Source organism: Apaloderma vittatum, unplaced genomic scaffold (genome assembly GCF_000703405.1).
Source record: "Apaloderma vittatum isolate BGI_N311 unplaced genomic scaffold, ASM70340v1 scaffold10657, whole genome shotgun sequence".
In the NCBI taxonomy this organism is placed as follows: domain Eukaryota; kingdom Metazoa; phylum Chordata; class Aves; order Trogoniformes; family Trogonidae; genus Apaloderma; species Apaloderma vittatum.
Window position 1 is genome coordinate 18,658 of NW_009727830.1, and position 17,955 is coordinate 36,612.

General features: G+C 41.7%; 1 protein-coding gene across 1 annotated transcript in view; it reads left to right on the plus strand.

Annotated features, from left to right (window-relative positions):
- SIK2 (salt-inducible kinase 2) overlaps positions 1-17,681 on the plus strand; it is a gene marked incomplete at its 5' end in the record, with an annotated part of 29,401 nt that extends 11,720 nt beyond the window's left edge. Inside the window, 11 exons of the mRNA XM_009873830.1 lie at positions 5,244-5,368; positions 6,278-6,401; positions 7,877-8,097; positions 8,542-8,694; positions 10,519-10,683; positions 12,107-12,335; positions 13,035-13,319; positions 13,440-13,600; positions 14,617-14,733; positions 15,440-15,531; positions 17,102-17,681. Of these exons, the coding sequence (XP_009872132.1) occupies positions 5,244-5,368; positions 6,278-6,401; positions 7,877-8,097; positions 8,542-8,694; positions 10,519-10,683; positions 12,107-12,335; positions 13,035-13,319; positions 13,440-13,600; positions 14,617-14,733; positions 15,440-15,531; positions 17,102-17,681 (2,252 nt within the window). The remainder of the gene's footprint in view (positions 1-5,243; positions 5,369-6,277; positions 6,402-7,876; positions 8,098-8,541; positions 8,695-10,518; positions 10,684-12,106; positions 12,336-13,034; positions 13,320-13,439; positions 13,601-14,616; positions 14,734-15,439; positions 15,532-17,101) is intronic.
- Positions 17,682-17,955: the final 274 nt, after the last annotated feature.

The following is a 17,955-nucleotide window of genomic DNA, read 5'->3' on the forward strand; positions in this document are numbered from 1 at the left end:
CTTTGCTCATATCACTGTTATAACAAAAGATCCGTAGGGCTGTATGAAGCCAGGCAGATTGAATTCTGTTGGTAATTTTAGAAGAACGGATTAATTATAGCGTCCCTTGTAAAGGATTTTTAGAGGTACAATTTAGAGACTGCCTCATTGCTTAGATGCACAGCAGAAGTTGCAGCGGCTCCAGCAGGGAGCTTCCATTTCTCAAATTGCTAACGGGTCTGAAATCTTAGTCTGTTTCCATTTTTAACAGGAATACTGATGCCATTTAAATGTTGCATGTTCAAAAGATCATACCTTCTAAATTCAGGATTATCCTAAAGAATAATCTACAGGTTGAGAAACAAAATACCACAAATGTTGAGAGCCAATATTTGCAGATTGCACAAACAGTTTATTCAACTGAAGACAATGCTGTAAATGATGGCATTTTTTTAACATGCAGATTCAGGCAAATTTTAAGAAGATCATTCCACTATATAATCTCAGTCCTCTGGTAATGAGGAGGAAAAAAACCTCAGTCCTTTTAGCATTCTGTGGCTGGCATATTTTTCCCTTAAACATCAGTGATGTTCTTAAAATCCACTTCTCTGCAATGAGAAATCTTAACAGTGTTCTTAGATTAAAAACTATTACCTTTGATCCAGAACGATTACGGTAAATCAGCAGTTGCAAAGTAAAACAAGGTGGAGGGAGGAAGAAAGAGAATGAGACACTAGTGATGTCTTTTGCTTAATTGAATCCTGGCCATTCTCACACTCCAAAAAGTGGGGCAGCTAAACTGACAGTGCAATAACTAAAAACTGAGGAAGCCCAATGGACCAAGTATCCAGTATCCTATCTAAATCCTGAACTACTTCTTTGAAATGGCTGTCATAGATGCTATTAATTCTTGAGTTCTTAAGGAATGATTTAGCGTCATTTGAAGATGCAAGCGGCTTCTCTTATATTGATATAATTAAAGGCTCTGTTCTGTCTTCTGCTGGTCAGATTTGTTCATGTTTCTTTTTGAAGGGGGCTTCCATGTGTTCACACTCACCAAATAGCTAACTTTGAATCCAGTCTGGGTAGGCAAAGACTTTCCCTTTCTTGGGAATTGCAATCTTGTGTATTTCCAAGCAGGTCATGCTTCCTCTAGCTGTGCTTACAAGTACGTGTACACGTACCTGGGAATCTGATACCAAGATTTATGGGGGTGGCACCTGAGTAGGAGCTGCAGTTCAGAGATCAAGATTGCTATTTATCTGCAGTACTAAGAGGATGTTGAAAATCTAACAAATTGACGATATGTGAATGGAGACATCAGATTTAATGACACCTACACAGATGGCAAAATGCTTCTGAGAGAAGAAATTGCTTCATGTCTCCTGAAGTATTGTCAAGGTGGCCAAGCTAATTATGTGTGAAGAAAAGTCTCCTCAAAGAGAATAAATTCATAACAAAAGTCTAGCTGTGATGGGAAAAAGGCAGGTGACATAGAGCGATTGGGGGATATTTTGGTAGAAGATTTGGTTGTTTCCTCCTCTATTATTACAGCTGAATTTGCATTATTTATTTTTTTTTTCAGAACTGAAGAGGGATGTAAAAGGAAGGATAGCATGAATGTTATACTCGGTGTTTCCTTTGTAGATCTGGAATCTGAGCTGACCTTGGCTGTTTGCACTCCCAGAGCCTGGTGACGTGCTAGGATGCCATTGCTTAACCTTTCATGCGACTGTCGGGCCTGCAGTGTGCTTGCAGAGCATGACGGTTGCATGGATCGTGCGTGTAGTCTGACCTTCAAATAAGTCTTTCTCGCGTTGTAGCCTTCTTACTGATAGGCAGCGGGGCTCTTTGATCATGGACAAGTCCCAAAAGTTCACTGCTCTCTGACTGGGTATCTGATTTTCTAACTATGAGTTAATACAGTGACCTTGGACTGATACTGGAGATTTAACCTCTTGGGGGTTCTACCTGTACCAGATACTTACAGTAGTGTAAGATGTTCTCTGCTAACAAAGTATGTTACTTATCTGGAATACAGTATTAATTTAGGGACATTTGGTTAAAAGGGTAGAATGAAGCTTAGATATTGGTCTGTCTTTTTAAGTTTCCAGCCTGATTGTTGACATTGCAAAAAATACATGAGGGGTAACACTCACGTCATCACAAAACTGACAGCTCAGCAGCAGCAGTCAGCACACAGATACATGAATTTCTATGGAGATGGAATGATTGTACACTGATTTAATAACTGTTTCCAGCAATCTCAATCATTTGTACTTGAACTAAAATTTATCTTTTCAAAAGTCCTCATGTGTGATCTAGTCAGATTTTTAAAGTAATCAGTCCATCAAATACTACTTTGCTGCCCTAGAATACGATTTGTAAATGAAATCTGTTACGATAAATCATGAAATAGAGCAGTTTTAATTATTTATGTCCCGGAGCCCACTTACCAGCAGTTTGCTTAAGTCCAAAGGCTCTGATCATTATATTTCTTCAGTAGATTCTCATTAATCGTTTCTTCCAAAGTAAAACCATGGGCTGCACTTCACTCGGATCACTTCAGCAAAACTCATGTCAGATAAGCCTGGTAGTTCAAGTCTGGAAGAGAAGATGAGAAGACTTTTTAATGACCAAATCAGCTTTCCTAGAACAGAGATATACTTGTTCAGAACAAAAGCATTTTGGGGAGGGGGAAAAAAAATACATATAAGAGGATAAAAGAGATGTATCTATTCCATCTTTGTGTGAATGCAGATAATGGGTATGGCTAGTTTGAGATTAGAAGTGACAAGAATTAATCCTACAACTGTCAGTGACACTGAAGAGCTGTATGGATTGAATTACTTTAAGTTGATCTTATCACAGAGTGTTAAGGATCTGAATCTTCCCAGAATTTTTTGTTGCAGAGGAATCGGTCTGCCAAATTTCTGCTGACTTTGACATGTTGCTGTTATTGTTAGCCTATGATTCTATAGCTTATTCCATGCCAGGGAAAATCTTGGAAGACAGAAGGATAAAATGCTCTAAAAGCTTCTTCAGTTCTGGTGTTCCCAAACTGCTCCTTCTACCTATGTTCATTTTTGATGTATGTTGCAGGAGGGTTTTATTAAAAGAACTGCTGGAGCCTTTTATCCTTCTGTTAGGAAAGGAACCAAATACCTCACTGTTCGGCTCCCTGGAAGTAGTCCAATACAATTCCCATACTGCTGCTGTCAAACAACTCCAGGTTAAAGTTATCTGAGCTTGGTAAGTTGTTCAGTATCTCTGTATTGCTTTGATTCTGAGGGTTCTCTCCTGAGTTTATAGCTCATGATGTAGGGTGAGAGAGAGCCCTTACAAACAGAAGTAAATGAAGTGGTACCAGCAGTGCCTGTATGGTGTCTGCTAACCACAGCGTTTATCAGCTTTGCTATCTGCTCATCAGGGCTGCATTACATTAACACAGCTCTGAGGTATTCAGTGCTTGATAGTTCTAAATCAACAGCCTGATTACTGTTTATCAACACTGTTGACTTTCACAGGATTGCTCTAGTCACACCAGCATGCAGGATTGCTCTGCAGGGGCCTTTTCACAAGGGTGAAAGCATTATCACTTTATAAAAAGGAACACCTTCTGTAACCTTTTAATGCATAGTTTGCTCCAGTGTGGAAAAAGCAGCAAGGAGCAGGTAAATCGTTGTTCACACAGTAGAGGAACATAAACAGTGTTGCTGTGCTTGACAGTCTTTGCATGACATTTATTTGCCAAATGCTCCATTTTGGATTTCCTCTGGAGACAGAGCTGACCTGTTAGTGAATTGAAGCCAGTTTGCCTGAAAGCCTTAAATCCAAATGTTCCTGTTATCAGATCTGTCATCATGAGAACTACTCCTTCTTTGCTGCAGTATTAACAGGATTTGTTGTCTCACAGAACATACAGGGTTGACCGCAGTGCAAGTGGAATAGAGGACTAAGCAGTACAGAGCAGCAATGCTGGGAGCAACAGCGAGAAATGTTGGCTTCAGTGAATTCCATGAGAAAACTCCACTTTCATGGAGCAAGTATTTTGATTCATAGTGTGGACAGGTGTATTCGAACACCATGCTCCAGTGGCTTTTAGTAAAAGCCTGGTGAGCAAGAGCTTTGTGTATTAAGTGTTGTGGAAGGAATGTATTCAGCCAGAGTATCTGCAGTAGATGTAGGAGGGACTATTAGGATCCTGGCTGGAAGAGAAAAGAATGCTAAAGCAAATAAGGTATGAACTAAGCAACGGGAGCAAGCGTGATGGCAGGATATATGAAGATCTGGCTTGCAAAGAGTTCCAGAGACACTGCTAAGAGGAGTGGAAGACGAGAGCTCTGGATTGGAGCGCCAGGGAGTGGTAGCAGCCACCTGAATTCTGCATTTTGAAAAGAATCAGTTTCAGTTTAGTCATTAAGCCAACTTCCTCAATTGTAATGTTGTTTGCTCTATTGTTCTACGAAGAAAAAAATGCATCTGGCAGACCAGCAACAGGGCAAGTTAAAAAAGAAATTACATCAGGCTCTATCTGATTTCATGTCTCTATGTAATGGTTGCTGTCACTTTGCTTTTCAGTATTGCATTATTACCGATGGTGTCTAATACTTGAAGTCCCATGGGACCCACGTCTAGTCCCATATTAAGCCATAAAAAAGAAACATTTAAAAGACCTGCTTAGTTGTGGAATGGTAAATTTCAGCTGTAGATTTAAAGAGCTGTAGACAAGCCCAGCAGCAGAGTTTCCTTCCTAGCAAAAGGCTTTGTGTTTTCTCATGCTTGTTGCTTTTGGCAGAGTTCCTTCCTTCCATCTCTGAAGTTGACGCTGTGTTGTCAAAATTTGTGCATTAAAGGCTAGAGAGCACCTAAAGAGAACTTGGGAAATTCAGATCCAGTACTGAATCTCAGATATCTCTTGGCAAGTAAAGAGGCTCACATGTGTGCATGATTGTGGATGATTGGCAATTTGTTGAATTTCAGCGATAGCTTGTTTATAAACTTAGATATAGCAAACTGCGAAAAGTTTACTCAAAACTCCTACAGGTTGTGGAATTTTGCAAAGTATTTTAGTACTTGTTTGGTTCTCATGAAAACAGCAGCGTAAGACATTCATCATCCAAATAAATATTTTCAGGGGAGTACTTATTTGTGACAGAGTCTTCCAGAAAGGAGAATGAGCTATTGGGCCTAGTCTGTGCACATAAGTATTCTTTGTCATGCAGCTGGAGGTTGGAGTGACTTTCCCCTTAATTTCTTAACAGATTTTGGATTTGGAAACTTCTATAAGAGTGGTGAGCCTCTGATGACATGGTGTGGAAGCCCGCCATATGCAGCCCCAGAAGTCTTTGAAGGACAGCAATACGAGGGACCCCAGCTGGATATCTGGGTATCATTCTTTTTTTTTAACTGGATTCAGGTCAACTTTTAGGAAACTAGAGCAAAGGAACCATATTTGATTTTTCTTAAGCTGCAGACAAGCTGTTCCTCTTCAGCTTTATTTCTTGAGTGTCATAAAATGCCTCTTAACATTGAATGGAGATGAAGTCAGCTATTACATGTACACCACAGGTGTATGTTAGCCCACGAGAGGAAAAACTGTAGCTCCTCCAAAAGCTCTCAACTGAATGCATGAACTTTGCTTTTTCCAAGTGCATTTAGTATCTTTTGTGTGAAGTGGGAATTGGACTTGTAAGGCTCTAGGTTCCTGATGAGGTTGAAGGGATCCTGAGCCACCACAACACAGGAGAGATGACTGCTTTGCTCTTTGAGCTGGAACCAAGCACATTTGTGCCACAAAGATTTGTACTGCGGCAGCTGCATGTCTTTGTGTGTCTGCATGTGTACTGCTCTAATGAAGAGGATAGAGAGCACAATCCACGTTCTTATGCAATGGAAAAGGAAGATCAACTGGGCACCCTTCATGCATTGTCAGAGACGGCTTTTCATTCCTAATTTGGTTTTGTTTGGGGTTCTTGGGGATTTAATTATTTTTAATTTTCATATTCTGGTATTTACAATAACAGATTCACATCCTAAAGCAACCAAAGGCAGTGCAATTTGGCAGTCTCTGCTCTGGCATCAGGTTTGCGGTGATAATACTCCACAGAGCACAGCAACAGCGCAGGTCATGGAAAGTCACCTTTCAGCTGCTAAATTAAGCTAATTGCATTAACAAATACAAACTGTGCTTTTAGATGCATATACTTGTGTGTATGCATGTATCTCTATATACATACACATATATATGTAGCTAGCTAGATTTAAGAAAAATGAAATAATATTATCTTTCTTACAGAGCATGGGTGTAGTTCTGTATGTTTTGGTCTGTGGGGCATTACCTTTTGATGGACCAACGCTTCCCATACTGAGGCAGCGAGTTCTTGAAGGAAGATTCAGGATCCCTTATTTTATGTCAGAAGGTAACAATCTGTTCTCATTGTCACGTATTGGACACTCTCACATGAGACCGAGATCTCTCTCTGTCACTTTAATTTCCCCATCTGTTGAGTTTCACTCTCCCTTATGCCTGTTCAGACAAGATCAAGTGAGGCCATTTTTACACAGGGTGTCCTTCAGCTTTCCTGTATTACAGGCTCTCTGAACAATATTACTTCAAAACGACCTTCCTGAATCAAATCCTCCCTCGACATACTGTTAAAAAAAAGAGGGAGAGAGAAATAAAAATACGTTTTCAGCTCTGTTTTTCAGAATTATGTGGTGTAAAATGTTGTGGTCTTCCCCTTTTTCCTCCTAATAGCATGTACTCTTGTGCCCCACCTCTGAAAAGAGCCACTACAGCGTAGCTGTAGCACACTTGGTTCCTTTTAGCAGAGCCATTACATCACCACAGCCACCCCTCAGCTTCCTGGGCGCTTTTTACGGCCAGCACTGACCTGTACGGTTTTGTTTCGGTGACGTGCTGACATGCGTATGCAAGCTGGGTCCTGGTACCTCTGGGTGAGCTGCAGTCCTTGCTGTGTCTGCAGTGGAGGTTGGCTCTTTGCAGGCTGTTGGCTGTTACCCTTGCTGACCACATGATGCTTCAGGGAGTGGCGCAGGGTGTGCCTCTTAGGAAAGCTGTGAAAACAAGAGAGAGAAACAGGAATAAACGGCCAGAAATCCAAACTATTTGTCACAGCTACCTGAATGGGCTGACTCTTTACAACTGTACCGTAGTCATATTATGGTTGGTTAGAAATGCATACAGGATTGCTAAGCTCCTTTAAATGAACTTACCCAGACTTCCTGACATAAACAAACTGCCCATTCATCTCTCATGCCCTCATTTTCCAAAATACAACTGAGATCTGAAGAAAAATGTGTTGGTTTTAATGCTGTCCAGCATGTATAGTCAGAAAGCAGCAGTGATTTGGTGTGGTCAGAATTATTTGGGCACATACTGATTGTGCTCTGGTCCTGGAATTAAATCAGATAAACCTGCAGACCCACTGGCTACTATTCACGGCTACAGAGATGTTATTTTTACCTTTATTTTTGTGACCACTATGGTGGAAATAAAAAATCCAGACATTGATCCTTGGTGTTTTACCAATCCCTTCTTTCCTGAGTCTGGACAAGCTTTTTCAAACTGTGCTGGAGAAGGATGCTATTTAGTCCTGCACTTAGAACAGCATAAGCAGCTTCAAAGAGGTATTAAGTATTCCTGAATTACCCTCGTAGGGCAGCTGTGTAGAAGGAATGGCACTGTTGGCCATACCATGCATTTGAAGGTTTTGTACTTCTTAGTGTGACTTTGAATCTTGTTGTGAGATACTGTTTTAGCCTTTGGGAAATAGATGTAGCACAGAAGTGAGGCAGAAATAAGGAAGCTGCCTGTTGGCATGCTTTGCGTTGGTAGTTTAGCAGATTAGTAAATTTTTTTTTTTCTCAACAGAGTGTGAACATCTGATTAGAAGAATGCTGGTCCTAGACCCATCCAAACGGTTAACTATTGCTCAGATTAAGGAGCACAAGTGGATGCTTATAGAAGTCCCTGCACAGAGACCTATTCTTTATCCACCAGGAGAAGAGAACGAGCCTTCCATTGGAGAGTATAATGAGCAGGTTTTACGGCTCATGCACAGCCTCGGAATTGACCAGCAGAAAACTATCGAGGTAAAAGAGACTCAAAGAGATATTTGTCACTGAGGAGAAGGTCTCCTGGTTTGTTTTTATACCTAGAACTTACTACCTGAATTGCTTGCAGCATTCACTTCACCAGTTAAGGATCAAAAAACCAACTCCCAAAAAACCTGGTGATTTATTTTACCTGGTCAGACCCTAGCAAGGACAAACATTTTAAACACGCTGTCCTGCCTGTCCTACTGATATCTCGGTCACAGACAGGATCTAAACTAAGGTTGATGTTTTTCTTTGCCTGGCACTCGGGTTTATAACTTTCTCAATTCAGAACGTTTGTCTACCCCCCTGCTCTTAATTTAATGTTTTTACATATATCTCTCCCCCCCACCGATGGCAATTCTTTCTTCCTGGTTTTACAGTACATAAAAGATAATGCATATTTGGCTACACCCACACTTCTGTGCTTCTCTTTTTCAGTCTCTGCAGAACAAGAGTTATAACCACTTTGCTGCTATCTATTACTTGTTAGTGGAAAGACTCAAATCACATCGGAGTAGTTTCCCTGTGGAACAGAGACTTGATGCTCGTCAGCGGCGGCCAAGCACCATCGCTGAGCAGACAGTCGCCAAGGTAAGGTCTCATTCCTAGAAGAGGCAGGCTTAAGGCTGTGCAAAACATTCCTTGCTTTCTCAGTAAAAGGGAAACTACTGTGTTTGTGCTTCTAATTGGAACCCTTCCATTTTTGAGAATTTCAAACCTTTTGCTGGGAAGTCATGGTTTAAAATGTTAGAAAAATACTATTTCTGGAGACTACAACGCTTGGAGTATCTTTAATGTGATTGACAAACAGGCTGTTGGATTTATGGAGAGCTGTTCTAGCATGGGGGCTAAGAGCATGCAGGCTTTACTTGGTGTTATAAACACAGTCACTCTAGAGGGACCTGTTGAAAATAAAATTACATTCTTCCCTGCTGTTTTCTAGACATGCTTTCTGTCTCCCCTGAAATGAAGCATGGCAAAGAATAGTAAAGAGGTACCCAAAAGAAAATACTAGGATCAACCTATCAGGATAAGATGCCAATTTATTGTGGTATCCTAAGTACCTGATACTCTAAGGCTCTTGTCTGCTTCTTCGCTAGTAATTTTCTTCAGAAAGAAAGGTCACGTATAGTTTATCATGTCTTATTCCAATAATTCTCAGCTTTTTTTTTTTAAAGTTCTTTTGTTTCATTAAGATACACACACGTTGTACAGCTTTTGATTTCTATTAATACATAACCGGGAACATGAAAGACTTGGCCTAAGATGACAGATTTATCACGGTCTCAAGTAAATATTCTTTTGAGTCCACAACCTTGTAGATAGTGTATTGCTGCTGTCTGAAACAAGTGCCCAGACTTCCACTTCACAGAGAAATCCCAACCACGCTGCTCCTTTTTCACTTGAGGCAGCAAGACGTTACTTGGTTTTGGATCATGTCAAAATGAAAGCCAAACAGCTTCAGCTATTAAAAAATAGGTCCAGGAACAATATGGCTGACAAAGATCAAACCCAGCTATTTTCTTACATAGCACTTCTAATGACAGACACAGTGTTCCAAAGTAGATTATTAATTATAATGTGTATTAAAATCAGGTGGAGATAGATGAACAAGGAGGAAGAAAAAAGCCTCCTAGAAGGTAGTTCACTGCTGTACTAAATTCCTGTATTTCATAGCCATATTACCACTTATTTCTCAGGGCTGCAAGCAATCTTGCAGGTATCCTGAGTAACAAGATAATTTATTTTCACACATGGTGGCACCACAGGCTCCTGTATGAGGCTGCTTGTTTCCTCTCGGACAGGCAAGCCCTATGGATACTGCCCTTCAGGAAATGAAGCTTAAGACACAGTGGAAAAACCACTGTTCATCTAATTGAGCCGTGCTCGCCTTCCCTTAGGCACACATGTCCCTCTAACAGCGCTCCTCCGGTTAAAATATCTTCTGTCAGATCCAGCCTGCTCTATTCTTTCCCATGCTTTTTCCTAGAGGAATCAGTGCATGTTAGAAAAGTCGTTGAAACTAGCCCTATGCCTCAGTAATATTAAGGGGGTTTTACTGGGTGTGAAAAGGAATTCCAGCGTGTCAGAGGCTGGAGGGCACCAAAGGGTCCCCAACACTGTCTTTACTGCTACCAAGTGCTCAGCTTCAGTAAGGAGCAGCTTAATGACGTTCGGGGTTTCCTGGTCACTTGTGTGTTTGGGGGTGCTAGTGTTTTGGGGTTTTTTTTAGTCTAAAGACTAAAAATGTAATTCATCAAGAAGGAGGAAATAAATCTTATGCTTTGGAAATGAGCCAGGTATCTTTTATTTTTAGTTTGTGGTCTTGTATGGTGTGTTTTTAGTTTGTGGTCTTGTATGGTGTGCTTTACCTAAAATTGTTCTGATTTTGGAGCTCTTAAAATCTTATCTTAGGCACAAGCCGTGGTACCCTCAGTAAACCTGCATTCACAAAATGCAAGGTTGTTGCAGTCTCCACGCCTTCCCTCAGCTTCAGGAGCAGAAGCCTTTTCATTCCCTCCATCCAGCTGCCAGGGAGAGACAGCGTTTATGGAGGAAGAAAGAGTTGAGACACCAAAGGTACAGCTTAAAAATCGCGGTACTGTTTTGTAAAAGCACAGCGAGGGGTAGTAGCTGTAGCTCTTCAGTAATTAATGGAAGAGCAGTTCCTTTTGACAGGGTAGAGTTCATCATTCTAGCACAAAGCATGGTGGAGTCAGAGCCAGAGCATTTGCTAATCCAAATTAATGTCCCTTGGTGCACTTCCTGTGTCTTTGCGCTTGCAGGTAGCTGAGCAGGAGAACCCTGCTGCTGCCTCTGCTCTCAGTCGCTTTTTTCTCAAGGACCCAATGTTCACAACCTGCTCCCAGGCACTTGCTGTTAAGCATGTGCTGTCCACAACACTCTCGTCTGCCCCACGTTCTTACTCCTGGGCAGGTCAAATGCAGACCTTTAGGATCTAAACACTCAATTACACAATATTTCTTGTACTAGCTGGGCAAAACACACTGTCCCTAAATATTCTCTGAGCATCAGAGTTCTAGGTATTGCAGATTCTTTTTCTACATCTCTCTTGCATATAACTTGTAACTGCTCTGTTAGGTTTTTTCATCAATAATCTGCAGTGTTCTTTGCTTACACTCCAGTCTTACCGCACTGTCATTAGTAAAAGAAAACTCAACCTACAGAAGTGGTTGGTTTTTTTTTTTTCTTCTTGTCAAATATATTTTTAAGAGCACCAAAGACTCCTCATACACAGCTGCTAATACAAAGGGTTCACTGCTGAGCATCTAGAGTAACCTACTTCAGCTACTCATCCAAATATTCTGGCAAATGAAAACAGGAAGGCATAAAGCAATCTTAACCATAAGCTTCCATTGTCAGCATAAAGGAAACCATAAGCTTCCATTGTCAGCTAAAGTAATTAAAATATGTCACGCATTTAAAACTCTCTTGGCTGGATTGTGAAATAATGACATAGAGATTTATATTTTTGTTAATTTTTTGCTTAATACTAAATAGCCAGCAAGACCTTCTGACTGTCAAAAAGTGTAAGCATCCCAAATGAGTTGTTGCAGTTCTCAGCTAGGTCATTTCTGTAACTAGGACTGTCTGCAAAACCTTACTAGAGACAGGGTAAAATTGCAGCTCCATCTAATGAGTTTTGTTTCCTCTAATCAGACTGAAAGACTTTGTACAGGCTTTGCACACCTCCACAGTTAACAGACCTAGCTGAGCTCAGCTAATGGGGCGTGACAGCTCCACAGCCTTACAAATGTATGGTTGCACCCTCAGTATCTGAAGGGAGGCTGATCCGTTTTGCCCTGCAACTTTGAGGTCTGTGACAATACTCTGCAGGGTAGCAAATACGCAGAAGTTAGCAGTTAGCGATTTTGTGAGGGTGGGGAAATAGCTTAAAAGCATTACATTTATGAAGTATGTTGTTATGCTCCTGAAACTTCTGGTGTTCTCTCCTACTGCATCTCCTCCTTGTGCCCTTTAGGTAAACAGCTGCCTGCTAGATCCTGTACCACCTGTGGTGATTAGGAAAGGATGCCAGTCTCTGCCTACCAGCATGATGGAAACTTCTATTGACGAAGGAATAGAGACAGAAGGCGAGTCAGAAGATGACCCTGCTCAGGCATTCGCAGCCCTCCAAGCAGCTCGCTGTGGGAAGCGACGTCACACTCTTGCAGAAGTGACCAACCAACTGGTGATGATGCCCAGCACAGGTACTGAAGTTAGCGTGGGCATCTCAAAGCTTGTTTTCTGCTGCCAGCACTCAGTCTAATAAGCCCAGGATGAGAAGAATAGGTTTAAGAGTGACAGGCACAAGATAGTTTCTTGGTTTTGTTTACTTAGCATTTGCTAAAAAGGCCAAAGGGAGGAAAAAAAAACAAAACACCTAAAGTCTGCTGTACACAGTGTAAAACTAAAGCAGCAAATATATAGCTGGCTACAGTCATGTAGAACCCCAGCAGCGACTGGTGAAGTCTGGCAAGCTGGCTAGTCCTTTTTCACCTATTTAAATGGCCTCGTGTCATTCATCCCCTAAAGATATGCTGGCAGAGGAGGACAGTGGAGAAACAAAGACCTCTAGATTCTCAGGTATTCAAAACCAGCAAGATGACCAAGCTCATGCTACAGTCTTGCCAAGATTAGCTACAGAGAAAAACACCCAACACTGAACGCTCTCTAGATAAACTAGTGTTTTATCACTGTGATAATGTAAAAAAACAGTAGCAACTCTCCATTCCGGTAATGAAGTGCTAAATTACAGTGCATTCTGACATTTGATTTTTATTTTTTGTTTGTTTCTCGTTTAAGAGAGTCACTGTTGGCCAGAATAGCTTGAGCCTGTGGCACTGCCTTTGCTTTGCTAAATTACTGCTGCACTTTCCTTTTATTCTGGCTGTCTGGTTTTGTCACAGGGAAGGTCTACTCGCTGGATGAAAATTCATCTCTGGGCAGCATTAATTCAGAGTGTGACATGGGATCCATTCAGAGAGATATGAAATTCCTGGAAGACACCCCTTCCTTGAAAGAAATGGTGCTAACTAGCCAACAAGCACCCAGAATGACAACAGCTTTCGTAGGTCTGAGACCTGCCAATCCAGCCATGCAGGTACTTGCTTCCCAAAAACGGGAGACCCACAACCGCTCTCCTGTGAGTTTCCGCGAGGGGCGCAGAGCTTCTGACACATCCCTCACACAAGGTAATTATAACCAAGCCCCTTTGTGACTTGGTTGTTACTCAGCTTCTCTCACTTTTGCTCTGCTAACCGGACACAGATTACCTGATTTTCTGACATGGCTTTTGTTCAACTCTTGCCCAGGAATTGTAGCATTTAGACAGCACCTCCAGAATCTGGCACGAACCAAAGGAATCCTGGAACTGAACAAAGTCCAACTGCTGTATGAACAGATGGGATCAGAAGAACCTGCTCTGACATCAACTGCCACCCAGTTGCAGGACCTCATCAACAGTCCTCCGCAGGTACTTAAATCAGAAAGGAAGCTCCATCTTTCAGGTATTAATGCCTTGGGACACATAAGGAGAGGATAAGGTGCTCCGGAGACTCAAGAAGAGCTAATCTAGAGATAAAGTTCCCTCTTCTTTCCATCTTCTGTAGAATAGAGAAAGGGCATTTCCAAGCCAGCCTTTACCATCCTCGTGGTGTTAGTGAGATAGCCTCATCAGCCTTCCAAATCCAACATTTATTATGGCTTTTAATCTGAAGGATGTTCTAGATTTAACAAAGCTCAATAACATCTTTCCCTGTTGGAGTGGGTCTGGTGTAACTGTAAGAAGCGCACGAGCTGAGGGATAACAGTTGGTCTGATCTGGGTAGTCAAATTCTAAATAGCTTCTACCAGCTCCCTGGTTACTTGTTTCAAACAGAACAGGTCGCAGCAAAAAGGAATAATAACTTTCTGACCAACACCAGGAATGAAATGCGTAAGAAGTGCACTGTAAGCACCTGATGATGCAGAAGAAGCCTGCTATTCTTCAGGCTCCAGCTATTACTTTCTGACTGCTGGAAAACTTCAGTTCTGATAACCACAAAATTGTTTTCACAAGAATCTTTCACTTGATGTAAACACACTACAGGGCACATGGAATTCTCTTGACAAGAACTGACTCCCATTTCAGCACTCTCCAGCTTGCCAGAGATGCCTACTCCATGCCTGTCCTTTCCACCACTACTGACAGCTTGTTTCAAAGCTGTGAAAGCAGAGCTGCACAAAAGCATTTTCAGAGTTTGGATCATTTTCTAACTCCATACATTTATTATTTCAGAGGATACATATATAATATATATATCATCTTAAGCCCCTGCCATTTGGCAGCACAGATAGTTCAAAGCTTTGAAATTTCGGCTCCTCACCATGCAGCACAAGTGGTGAGTGACACCAGCCACTGTGAAACCTCTACCAGGAGAAATTCTTAAAGAAAGGGTTGAGGCAGAAAAGTCTTTGTGGGGATGAAACTTGTTCCTCTTCTTTCTGCAGGAGGAAGCATCTCAGCAGCAGCAGGAAGCTGCACCTGCTTTCCCTAATGGTGCACATCCCCCGTTATTATCCAGACGGCAGAGCTTAGAAACACAGTACTTGCCACACAGGCTCCAGGTACCACACCTCCCTCCACTGAATTAAACTGGCTGCCGTTACTACGCAGCCTTTTAGATCTTCTTACTCAGGAAAATCAGTCAAAGACTAAATTAGCAGAGAACGGCTGAATTTGAAATTATGCTGTATGCTTGCTTTTGTCAGAAACTGACACTAATTCCACCAAAAGTGTACTATAGTACTGCTGGTTTTCTTCTCCATCTGCTACTGTATAGTGTTACTAAAGCAATTTGTAGTGACTGCTAGTGAATACTGAGTATCTGTGTTGCACCCCATAAAGCTTACACATCAGCATCTGAGGAGCTGCTTCTGACCCCCTGGGGCTTACTGTTTCTTCCCCTTGCCTTTTTTTAAACCAATTTTCATATAGATTTAGTTCTTAAAAGACTTCTTTTCCATTTCTTCCACTTGGGAAGAAATCTTTCTATGGATTTGGATGGTACCTGCCCATGACAGGGAGGTGGGACTAGATGATCTCTAAGGTCCCTTCCAGCCTAGGCCGTTCTGTGGTATCATGCAAGGATATTCTTTGTCTAAGCCAACAAGCAGCAGTGGCCGTGGTGTGAAGTGGTCGCTCTATTGTCAGCTTCTGGAAATAGAGCTGGGCAGTTACACTCTCATAACGTTAGCCAAACGTCTTTCATTTGCTTTCTGGACTAATGCATTAAATCAAATGCAGTGTATAACAGCACTGTTTTTCTTGCAGAAGCCCACTCTCCTATCAAAAGCTCAGAATGCTTGCCAGCTGTACTGCAAAGAATTGCCCCGGAGTCTGGAACAGCAGTTGCAAGAGCACAGGTAAGAGGCTTTCAGACACTGCAGATGAGTTATTTATTCTTACACTCAGGAGTAATAAAAAAAAAACTAGAACAATCTTTGTCAGTTTAGAAAAACTTTGAGAAATGAAAGCTTCCCTTCAAAATTCAAAAGGACACACCAGTCTCACCACATGTTTACAAATTTCTGTGCTAAAAGCTCTTTCATCATCTAACAATGCCAGGGTGCAGGCAAACTGCAAGTACCTGCATGTTTCCTTTAGTGCTAATGGGCATGTAGAAGCACAGGAGGAAGCTACTCTACTATTTACATTGTTATACTTAATTTCACCCTCATCCTCCCAACCATCCACTGCTCATAGCCTACATATTGCCGTATTTATTGTAAGTCAGAACATGGATCACACATCTCTGCCTCCTGGGAAGCCAGGTAGGCACTGAGGTATTTCCCGTCTCACTTCCATGACCTAATAATTTCACTTTTTCTTGTCATATAAGATCAGTTCAGAAGCGACACTCCTTGGAAAAAGTGACCATAAAGAGTGAATAGGTTTGAAGTGTATCCTTATAACTGTACGTATTGTAGCACGCAAAATTCTAATTGCCAATTTAAAGGGCTGTCTACCAAATGTTGAGCTCATAAAGACTAATCAAACAAGTAAGCAAGACAGATACTAAAGACAATTATTACCCCCAAGATTTGCAAAAGAATCACAGAAAAGAGAATAACCTAGCTATATGCAGTCTAGAACAAAAAGACTGAGAAACAGAGTGTATAAAAATACTACTTGATTTCAAGAAAGCATGCAATCTGTAACTAGTTTGTGGCTTACAGCCTGAAAACTGAAGAACTCTAGATCAAGAATTTAACTAACAGTATTGAGAGCAGCTTGGTGTACGCCTTTAAGGGTAGGAGTTGTGCATCGAGCAATAAGCTGTGAAGCGATAGATTGATTCTCTGAATGCTCTTGGCTTGTGTCAGTAGTAAGTTTCCTATTTCTGTACACGGTGGGAATTGGCTGGCAGGAGATCTTCATTCTGTCCTATCCCAGGAGTGTGTCAAAGGTAGCTATAACTTTGCATTGTGATGTTAATTCTTACTGTTTGTAGAGTTAAAAACGTGGACTTTCACAGAAGTTCATAGGGAGCAGTCCAGTTCAGAGAAAAAGAAGAGGGCGGGGGGAAAATGGGACTCTGTTCATTTCCGTTAGTAGGCAGCCATACTCAAGTCTTCAGCCCCCAGCTTCCACAGTGCAGTGAACAGCAGGCTTAAAAATACAAGTACAATGCATCTTATTCTTAGCAAACAAAATTAAGCAATGCATGGGGTTAACTTAATTGCCCAGGAAAAGTTCACTAGGCGATTAAAAAGGTTATCAAAAGGAAGTTTACAAATTCAGTCTTTGTACATTTGCTGAAAAATTAAGATTGTGGTCTGCTGTAAAATTTAATAAACAAGACTTCCCAGGAATTTTCCAATTTTATACTTTACTCCCTGCTGGAATTGTTTGAGTGACTAGCACACAGGACTCATGCTAGTGCCTTAACACTTCAAAGGGTGAAAATATTTGCTGTTTATGTCCTTCATTCAGGCTGCATCAGAAACGACTCTTTCTCCAGAAGCAGTCCCAACTGCAGGCCTACTTTAACCAGATGCAGATAGCCGAGAGCTCGTACCCGAGGGCAAGTCAACTGCCACTTTCATGCCAGGAGGAGCAGCAGCAGCAGCAATCAACTCAGTTCAGCTTGCAGCAGCCTCTGAGCCCCGTGATGGAGCCTTCCCCAGAACAAATGCAATATGACCCCTTCCTCAGTCAATACCAGAAGGTACCACTGGATCCACTGCCACCCTCCCAGATCACCAGTTCATCACGCTTGTCACCACCAGTTCAGGTGCAGCAGCCACAACAGTCCTTAAAATATTCATATCAGACTTGTGAATTGCCTGTTGTCACCTCTTCGGAGTCAGACTACCCAGACCAGTGCCGGTATTCCATGGACCCAGCTCAGCAGAGCAGTGTAGCATCGCCGGACAGCCAGAGCGGCTCAGCAGCTCACGAGTCCCAGTCCAGCTACGACACATTAACCCTCTCGGAATTGCCTGGACTCTTTGATTGTGAAATGATGGAGACTGTAGATCCCCAGCACAGTGGCTACGTCCTGGTGAATTAATACCACAGGGTGACCAACATCAGAGTTAGAGAGAGAAGCATGTCATTTTATTTTTTTTTGTTGTTTTTTTTGTTAATACCCCAAAGTTCATGGTAATTTTTTGACCCTTGAATTAACAGGGGATCTAAAAATCCACCTGACTGTAAAAAAAAAAAAAAAGCAGGAGGGGGTAAGAAGTGTTTGGCCATTAGCTCCTCTTGCTGGTGGCAGGGGCTAGAGAAAAGATAGTGCAGTTTCATCCCACAAAGAACTAGTTTGCAAAGGAGGTAGCAAA